Genomic DNA, 10644 nt, shown 5'->3' with positions numbered 1-10644 from the left:
ATTTAGCCTAGCCCCATTCATTCCTTAGGATCCAAACAGGGATGAATTTAGAAGCCACCAAACACTTCCATGTTTTCCTATTTAAAGACTGTTACATGAGTAGTTACACGAGTAAGTATGGTGGCACAAAATAAAACTTTTGTTTGGAGCAATAGGAATGAATGAGGCTAGGCTAAATGCTAACACATTCAAGAAGCACTGTACAAAGATTAAAAGTGCACGGATTGAAAAAAGATAGGTGTGTATTAATTCATCTAAATGGAGGTAAGAACATAGTAAAATATTGAAAAACGGTGGTGTTTTCCTTTAATCTGCACTATCCAATCATGCTATTTATTGCAGAGATCAGCTCATTTGCATTTAAAAGACACACCCAAAAATGGCACATTTTTGCTCACACCTACAAAGTGGCAATTTTAGCATGCTATAATAAATTATCTATATGTTATTTTGAGCCAAAACATCACATACGTATTCTGGGGACCAAATATTTATTTGACATCTTAAAAAAGTCTTGTAAAATGTCCCCTTTAAAGTTGTCCAAATAAAGTCCTTAGCACTGCATCCACTCAAAAAATAGAAGTTTTGGTATATTTACTGTAGGAAATTGACAAAATATCTTAATGGAACATGATCTTTACATAATATCCTAATGAATTTTGGCGTAAAAGGAAAATTTATCATTTTGACCCATACAATGTACTTTTGGCTATTGCTATACCAGTGCAACTTAAGACTAGTTTCGTGGTCCAGGGTCACATAGCTTATTGTTATAGCCTTTAACATCTTGTGATCAATGACAACGAGTACCAAATTATTAAATAATTAAAAATTTAACCATTCGAAAAAAGCTAAGAAAAAATAATAACTAGACACCAAATGTACATGGAGTTATATAATCACCCAAATGCAAGCGGGGGTGGATTTAGCCTTAGGTTTGCTGCTGGTCATCTGTTTGACTATGGTATGTTGTTCTGAACTTTAAGATGATGCTATCGATTCTGAAAGAGAGTAGTGTGTCAGTACACAGACCAAATTCTGGTTCCTTTCCATCCTTTCAATTCGAAGCAATTTAAAGCATATATAATGGACACACAGCGAATTCAGACAGGCCATTTAACATAAGCTGCATCAAAAAGAGAATGAAAACAGCAGTGGCTTTGATGTTGTGTGAAAAATTTCAACTGCAAAATCAGTTAAATGGCTTAAAAGTTAGTTCCTGTTAGTATGCAAACCAGGGCCTGTTTTTATCAAGCCTATGAGAATTACTCGCAAGAATTGACTTTTTTCTTGGCTCGAAGCTGTGCTTAAAAGTTTCTTATCAAGCATCTCAGTCGCAATATAAGTGAAGTGTAGGACTAAATCTTAAGTGTCAGTTTTACAGATAATTCACAAATCTTTGCTGTACCACAAACAGAATTTTGAATGATGACATATTTAAGAATATTCTCACAGTAAATGGTAATATTCCCAAGATGAGTTTAGTTTACACATTTTGACAATAAAGAATTTTCAAGAGAATACACATATTGGAAATAAAAGATAAATATGTTTTTTTCTCCATGTCTTAATTATACATTTTAAAGATCTTAATTTAACTAAGGCCTAGCTCTGGTTTTAGCTAAGCCTTGTCTGTGAAACTATTTAGTTATATAATGCAAATAAATAAATAAATTCTGCTAGGGGTCAATGAAAATTTCAGTTCTTTTCCCAAACACATTTCTTTTCGGATAGCAGAAAGCAATTTCTAACAATTGAAATGCCTTGAGTGTCACCTTTGTAAAATTTTGTCTCCTTACTTGAAGATTTTACTATGAATAGACATCTGGAGCCTAATACAAGTCTAATGCCCAATTCAGACCGCCAACGACTAGCAGTAGTGTGTCCATATGGCAAAAATGTACAGCTATAAGATAATACAGCGTGTTTTTAGTTAACATTTTGTTTATAGCTAAATTTAAGCAGAGACTGCGAATGGGTTTTTATGAACACGCTCCGTTGACAGGGCACCCTCACAAAGTTGCTTAAGGCCCCCCACAAGTCTAGGATCGGCTCTGCCGTTAGCGACCAGACTGGCGTGTCCAGCGACGCAAGATAGTTAAGAAAAGGTTTTCTGGAGGGACTACCAATGGGAGCGAAGCAGTGGAGTTCACATCATCCTTCTCTCGTCAGTTACACTCTCAGAAATAAAGGTACAAAAGTTGTCACTGGGACAATACCCTTTCGAAAAGGTGCACCTTTGTACCCAAAAAGTGCATATTAGTACTTCAAAGGTACATATTGGCAGCAGGGCCGGAGTGGGACTCATTTTCAGCCCTGGAGTTTCATGCCTTAGACCGGCCCACTTTAGTTCACGACTGACTATTAAAATAATATCTTTAAACCCTCAGTAGTATAAGTCTGCAGTAGTGCACTGTTCTCTGCAGCCTTGCAATTCACTGTATTTTTCAATAATTTCATATTCCGTGCAAATGCAGTAAACAATTATAATTTTTGCCATAATCATGCAGACCTACCATAAGACCATAATATTACTAAAGTAAACTTATTCAAAAACTAAAGGAAACAAATGTGTTTGTGTTTTCCCCTATATTTCTATTTCTAAAAAATGGTGAGTCTTGAGATTAACTGTTGGGTTGATAACGTTTGGAAACCCCTGATATACAATACACAAGCAAGATTTATTAAGTATGCATTGGAAACAAATGGAAGAAAGTCTTTTAGTACTTAGATCATGTCTATTGCTAAATAACGTAGGCTAAGGTAGGCCTACATTGTGTTAAAAAAAAGAAACATCATGGATATACTTTTGAAACTAGTTTTTTCAAATAAACTGAGTTTTGCATCAAATAGATTTTTGTTCATCCCGCAATAAACGATGAATAATGACTATTCATAGAAAATTCATCTATGACTTGGATAAAAAAATACGTTTTGTAAATTCTTTTCCTTTTAGAGGCCAGCCCGTTTGTATTAAGACGCGCTCAAGTTTATTTAAAATATAATAGACGCGCGGCCGGCAAGCGCACTCAAAAGACGCGCTCAAGTTTATTTAAAATATAGACGTGTGTCCGGGGAGCGCACTCAAAAGACGCGCTCAAGTTTATTTAAAATATAGACGTGTGTCCGGGGAGCGCACTCAAAAGACGCGCTCAAGTTTATTTTTAAATATAGATGCGCGGCCGGCAAGCGCACTCAATATAGACGCGTCTGAAACAAAACTCGTGTTCAAGTAAGCGCTTTGAAAACCAGAAGACAGCGGCACGTCCTGCGTTTCCCATGCGTTTCCCATGCGTTTTAGATGTCAATGAACCCTAATGCAAGAATTCTTCCAATAAGTGGTCGGGACTCGGGACACAATCAACTTGTGCATAAAGCGGCGGGGACATCTCTCACCCGCAAATACGCGTCATCCCGGTGGCATGACAACACCGGCCCTCGTGGCCAAAAAAAACAGACCGGCCCACCGGGAATCCTCCCGGTTCTCCCTATGGCCAATCCGGGCCTGATTGGCAGTATAAAGATAAATATTTGTACCTAAATGGTACATATTAGGACCTCTTTTAAAGGGTACTGCCCCAGTGACAGCTTTGTCTATATTTTTGACAGTGTACCGGAGTGGATGGTAGCCTACTTATTTGTTTATGACAACCAGATATAGAAACGCCTCTTTGAAAGAGACTGGTGGTCTGAACGAGGCTTAACGTGCTCAAAATATCTCTGTGTCTCCTGCGGTCCCAAAGCCACAGATGAAACAGATCCTCACAGCTAAAAATAGTCTATTACAATGGTACTTGTGATGCATACTTATACATACTTTCACAAAAACAAACAAAACTAATGTATCAGGCAACATGAGGCAGAATTACACCATCTTGCATCTGAAATTTACAAAATATTGAAGGCGGTGTGGGAAAGACAGTTTGGTGGTTTAGCAGTGGCGGCTTGTGACTGCTCATCTGAGGGGCGCAGATTCAGAATATGTGTTTGTTGCATCATGTGAACCATGTGCATCACGTGTTTTGTCAAAATAAGTGCCTGCTGCACACGCGTCAAAACCGTTTATGATAAAAGAGACGTTCATGTTCACAAAATACACGCAAGACACTCCCTTAAAGGATAATTCCGGTATTTAACACTTTGAGTCTCATTTCTGGTTTGTTTTGGATGAACTACAGTGATGGACACAGAAATTTTGACAATGGGTCGTGTCTTGAGTTTTTGACTCGTTTAGAAGCGTCTCTTGACTGCTTCAGAATGGAAGTCAATGGCCATGCACAAACATGTCATTAAAACAACACTTAACGTTCATTTTCAAAACTGTACTACTCACCGAGTGGTTCGTGGTGTTCGTTGATGATTAAAAACAAGTTGTGTAGCGAAATACAGTTTCTGTCGTGTTTTATTTGGCATTTTGTAAAATTCCATTGACTTCTCTGGAAGACTCATTGCTCGCTGATATATCACTCCTCCGCCGGAAACAGAAAAGGGACTGTTTACATGTGGTTGTTGTTTTTTCGCTCGGTTTCTCTCAGAATAAATTTTTCCCGTATTTGTAGGGCTGGGCCAGAATATTTGAATAATCGTTCCGTATTTCAGTTTTGGGATTCGAATATATATAAATATTTTACAGCGTTAATGCAGAGCTTTTGCCAAGCAGGAAGTGCGCTTCACGCTCCCGCTCTATAGGTGGCGCAGAGAGACCAACATCCATAGCCAACAGCCACCAAACGGCACCAGTGTGGAAGATCGCCTCAAACGGAAAACGCGCTTCCTGCTTTGACATTCACGCTAATAATGTTGTAAATAACATTCATTTTCTTGCAAAAACTGATTGATTTGCTTCACAAGATGTCAATATGTCACACGGAGTTATGGGGGATTACTGTTGTATTGGATATATATGCTTTAGCTCTTAAAGTGTGCGGATCGGTTGACTTGCATGACGGAGCACTGGGGTTTCTGCAAAATATCTTCTTTATTGTTATGCCGATGAAAAAACATATTGGATGGTGTAAGTGTTATAAATAAACTTGATTTTGAAAGTATGCTACCGTTTTATTACAGTTTGTTGGACCACGTTCATTCATGCTTCAGACTCAAATATAGAGCGGAAGTATATATGCGGTTGTGAGGTATCTGAAAAAATAGTTCCACTATAGCAAATAACACGGATTGAAATCATACATTGCGCCAATATATTTGTTTTTGATCATCAACGAACACCACGAACCACTCGGTGAGTAGTACAGTTTTGAAAATGAACGTTAAGTGTTGTTTTAATGACATTTTGTGCATGGCCATTGACTTCCATTCTGAAGCAGTCAAGAGATGCTTCTAAATGAGTCGAAAAGTCAAGACACCACCTATTGTCAAAATTTCTGTGTCCATCACTGTAGTTCATCCAAAACAAACCAGATATGAGACTCAAAGTGTTAAATACCGGAATTATCCTTTAACATTAAACTCTGATTACGCATGAGATTATGAGAGTATCTGGCAAACGCGAGCGTCTCTTTTATCATAAAACTTTTAGACACATCTAAAGGATCACTCAATGCGCAGAACACATATTTTGAAATTATGAACAACACACGACACGGACTACAAACATGTTGTGACGACCTTCGCATCATGCGCCTTCAAAAAAGAAGTCTCCGGCCGCCACTGCGCTTTAGTATTAGATTGAGCAAAGCTCATAATCTGTAATAATACACAGTAAGGGTCATCTTGTCACTTTGTTTGCACCTTCTTACATTTATCAGATTTGCACACATGCATGCATTTGACACAAATAAAAAATCAACCAGCTTTTGATGAAAACGAAACTGCGAGAGGTGCGACGAAGTGTCTGGATTATAATGACTCGGATAAACGAATGGTATTTTAAACTGAGTTCATTTAATGATTTGTTGCACATTCAGAACAAAAGAAATTCAGGATACCCACAACAGACACAACAACGGTCTCTGCACAAATATTCACATACACAAGAAGCTAATATTTTATTTTGAACCTCTTTCGTGTGTTTGATCACTTTAGTCGGATTAAGGTAAAAGTGAACACAAACTAAACGGAGTGAAAGAACATGCATTGTCTTTTGTTTACTGTGGGAATACTGCACTCATTTTACTGTATTTAGGTCTTTAAATAAAGGGTATATTTGTGTTAATATTAACCATTACTGACCAGATGCAAAACACATTCACATAGGAATCCTGCTGCACTGAAGTATTGTGTATACACTGTGCGAAAGTGCATTACTGGTTAATATGCTGTTGTGCTTATGTTGTATACATACTGTACAATATAATATGTAATTGAGAGGTTTGTGTTGTCTAGACACTGTAAAATTAGTTTTGAGTTTGGTGTCATTGTGCTTTGTGGCAAAACTGAACCCGTCCTGTTATGAATCCTACTTTTGGATGCTTTATGCTTTGCACACAAAGACGAGCCAATTACGTCCAAGCAGATAAAGAATTATAATGTCATCTTATGCACTGGAGTTTTGTTGTGTTGTCTAATAGACTCAGTGAGTCATTTTAAAGTTTATATTTTTTCAAGAGCTCTGATTGCCACATGTACTTCCTCTCCGGAAAGCGTTCTGGAATTTTAATCCGTCGGAAATCCTGGATGCATTTCTCCAGCTCCTGCTCCGTGGTCAGCTTCTCCTTGGCTGGTTTCCTCTTTCCCGCCATGATATCACGCGGCCCTGTGGTGCGGACGCGAACCAGGTCAGTTCTCCTGGGAATTGGGGTCGGACCCTTTTTCACCGGACGGTCCAGAGTCTGGATGTTGGGCTGGCGGGCGACTGGACGAACAATGACCGTTTCCTGGGGTGAGCTGGCCTCCGATTGGGACTCGGAACAGGAAGTGGAGAGGTCGTTGAGGGATGTGCCGCTCTCGCCCCCGCGTTCGCTCTTGTGACTCTTGCAGCAGCAGTCGCAGTGAGAAGAAGACCATACAGATGGACCACCTTCAAACACAAAACCACAAAAACTTAGACACTCAAACTCAACCACAGCCAGGCGTTTATGAAAGACAAACTGTAGGTCAGTGTGGATGTCATTGTTATTTTTTATGGTACGTTTCAGATTTCTATGAAATACGTACCATCGTGAACAGCTGAGAAGATGTTTGTAACCTGATAACAAAGGTGAATGAGCTAAGATATCTCCATTTCGCCTTGTATTACAGTAGATCAACCAATATAACAGATATAATGAATGCTCCTATAACATGGGTGTTTCTGATTTTACTGTGCTCATGTTTGCCAAAAGTCAAGATTTTTTCTTGCATGTGCTCATTTAACATTAACTCACAGAATTGTAAAATGCATCATGAACATTACACGATGAATCACATTAATATGTACGACTGCGAGCTAGCAGCTTGACATTGAATAGTTTGACCTTATCAGTTTGACCTTATCAAAGACATAAAGGATCCACATTTAAATCACTGTTTGAACAATGTATTGACCTGTTTTGTGTTTTGGACAAAGAGCTTTGCTAAAACGATAAAGGGCTGAGTCTTTGCCTCAAATAAAGACAATGGTGTACATCAAGCCCTTTTGTTATCTGATGGACACGTGTATGCATCAAGAATCTCCATATACATCAGCGTAATAGCTATTTATAGAGTGCCTGTAATATTTTTGAACTGTTAAATATTTTAAATAAATATCTGATACGTAATTATGTTCCGTTATTCATAGAAGCAGTTTGTGATACTGTGAACGAATGACATCCTATTCACCTTCACAGACCACAAACAAACCTCTAGCTATTCGGTTTCCTGGCACAAGCTGTATTTGCTCTGGTGCATTACCAGCTTAAGAGGCCAGGTGTCTCCTTCAGTTCAAGAACACAGCTGACCTCTCGTTCTTGGGATCTTCTATGAGTTACTTTTTAAATGCCATTATTGTTAAAGCAGAATCCAGGTGAATTTCATGAATTGTATTGATTAAGGTGTGTGAAGTGACTGAATTAATAAGTGAGTGAGTGAGTGAGTGAGTGAGTGAGTGAGTCAGTAATTTAGTCAGTCAGTAAATGAGTGAGTGAGTTAATAAGAAAGTAAGTGAATGAGTGAGTGAGTGAGTGAATGATTCAGTAGTTGAGTGAGTGAGTGATTTAGAAAGTGAGTGAGTGAGTGAGTCAATAATTGAGTCAGTCATTTAATGATTGAGTTAATGAACGAGTCTGTAATTGAGTGAGTAAATGAGTTAGTAATTAAGTAAGTGAGCGAGTCAATAAGTCAGTAATTTAGTCAGTCAATAAATGAGTGAGTGAATGAGTTAATAATTGAGTGAGTGAATGAGTGAGTGAGTGAGTGAATAAGTAATTGAGTGAGAGAGTGAGTGAATGAGTTACTAATTGAGTGAGTGAGTGAGTGAGTGAGTGTATAAGTCAGTAATTGAGTGAGTGAATGAGTAAGTAATTGAGTCAATCAGTAAACGAGTGAGTGAAGGAGTTAGTAATTAAGCGAGTGAGTGAGTAAGCGAGCGAATGAGTCAGTAATTGAGTCAGTTAGTAAATGAGTAAGCGAGTGAATAAGTGAGTAATTAAGTCAATGAGTAAATGAGTGAATGAGTAAGCAAGCGAGTGAATGAGTCAGTAATTGAGTCAGTTAATAAATGAGTGAGTGAAGGAGTTAGTAATTAAGCGAGTGAGTAAATGTGAGTGAGTGAGTGAATGAGTTAATAATTGAGTGAGTGAATGAGTAAGTAAGTGAGCAAGTGAATGGGTCAATAATTGAGTCACTCAGAAAATGAGTGAGTGATTAAGTGAGTGAATGAGTGAGTGAGCAATTGAGTCAATCAGTAAATGAGTGAATGAGTAAGCAAGCGAGTGAATGAGCCAGTAATTGAGTCAGTTAGTAAATGAGTTAATGAGTGAGGGAGTGAATGAGTCATTAATTGAGTCAATCAGTAAATATGTGAGTGAGTGAGTGAGTGAGTGAAGGAGTGAATGAGTTAATAATTGAGTGAGTGAGTGAGTGAGTGAGTGATTAAGTGAATGAGTCAGTAATTGAGTCAGTCAGAAAATGAGTGAGTGATTAAGTGAGTGAATGAGTGAGTGAGTGAGTGAGTGAGTGAGTGAATGATTTAATAATTGAGTGAGTGAGTGAGTGGGTGAGTGAGTGAGTGAATGAATAAGTCAGTAATTCAATGAGTGAGTGAGTGAGTGAGTGAGTGAATAAGTTAGTAATTGAGTGAGTGAATGAGTAAGTAATTGACTGAGTCAGTGAGAAAGTGAGTGAGTGAGAAAGTAAGTGAGTGAGTCAGTAATTGAGTCAGTCAGTAAATGAGTAAGTGAGTAAGCAAGCGAGCGAATGAGTCAGTAATTGAGTCAGTTAGTAAATGAGTGAGCGAGTGAATAAGTGAGTAATTGAGTCAATCAGTAAATGAGTGAATGAGTAAGCAAGCGAGTGAATGAGTCAGTAATTGAGTCAGTTAGTGAAATGAGTGAGTGAGTGAGTGAGTGAGTCAGTAATTGAGTCAGTCAGTAAATGAGTAAGTGAGTAAGCAAGCAAGCGAGTGAATGAGTCAGTAATTGAGTCAGTTAGTGAAATGAGTGAGTGAGTTAATGAGTCAGTAATTGAGTCAATCAGTAAATATGTGAGTGAGTAAGTGAGTGAGTGAATGAGTGAGTGAGTGAGTGAGTGAGTGGGTGAGTGAGTGAGTGAGTGAGTGAGTGAGTGAGTGAGTGAGTGAATGACTGAGTGAGTAAGTGAGCGAGTGAATGAGTCAGTAATTGAGTCAGTCAGAAAATAAGTGAGTGAACGAGACAGTATTTGACTTAGTGAGAAAGTGAGTGAGTGATTAAGTGAGTGAGTGATTTTGAAAGTGAGTGAATGAATGAGTGAGTAAATGAGTCAGTAATTGAGCCAATCAGTAAATGAGTGAGTGAACGAGACAGTATTTGAGTTAGTGAGAAAGTGAGTGAGTGATTTTGAAAGTGTATGAATGAATGAGTGAGTGAATGAGTCAGTAATTGAGCCAATCAGTAAACGAGTGAGTGATTAAGACAGAACGAGACAGTATTTGAGTTAGTGAGAAAGTGAGTGAGTGATTAAGTGAGTGAGTGATTTTGAAAGTGAGTGAGTGAGTGAATGAGTCAGTAATTTAGTCAATCAGTAAATGAGTGATTGAGTGAATGAGTTAGTAATTAAGTGGGTGAGTAAGTGAGTGAGTGAGTGAGTGAGTGAATGAGTGAGTGAGTGAGTAAGTGAGCGAGTGAATGAGTCAGTAATTGAGTCAGTCAGAAAATAAGTGAGTGAACGAGACAGTATTTGACTTAGTGAAAAAGTGAGTAAGTGATTAAGTGAGAGAGTGATTTTGAAAGTGAGTGAGTGAATGGGTCAGTAATTGAGCCAATCAGTAAATGAGTGAGTGAACGAGACAGTATTTGAGTTAGTGAGAAAGTGAATGAGTGATTTTGAAAGTGTATGATTGAATAAGTGAGTGAATGAGTCAGTAATTGAGCCAATAAGTAAATGAGTGAGTGAACGAGACAGTATTTGAGTTAGTGAGAAAGTGAGTGATTAAGTGAGTGAGTGATTTTGAAAGTGAGTGAGTGAATGAATGAGTGAGTGAATGAGTCAGTAATTAAGTCAATCAGTAAATGAGTGATTGAGTGAATG

The 10644-nt window shown here is 38.2% G+C and overlaps 1 protein-coding gene across 1 annotated transcript in view; it reads right to left on the bottom strand.

Moving 5' to 3' along the window:
• Positions 1-5881: 5881 nt before the first annotated feature.
• Positions 5882-10644, bottom strand: part of kctd16a (potassium channel tetramerization domain containing 16a) — a 21411-nt gene continuing 16648 nt past the window's right edge. The window contains exon 3 of the mRNA XM_055178052.2: positions 5882-6976. Within this exon, the coding sequence (XP_055034027.2) occupies positions 6543-6976 (434 nt within the window). The 3' untranslated portion in view covers positions 5882-6542. The remainder of the gene's footprint in view (positions 6977-10644) is intronic.

This window comes from Misgurnus anguillicaudatus, chromosome 16 (genome assembly GCF_027580225.2).
Source record: "Misgurnus anguillicaudatus chromosome 16, ASM2758022v2, whole genome shotgun sequence".
Taxonomy (NCBI): domain Eukaryota; kingdom Metazoa; phylum Chordata; class Actinopteri; order Cypriniformes; family Cobitidae; genus Misgurnus; species Misgurnus anguillicaudatus.
The sequence above is the reverse complement of the archived record's forward strand: the minus strand, read 5'-3'. Positions and strand labels throughout refer to the sequence as shown.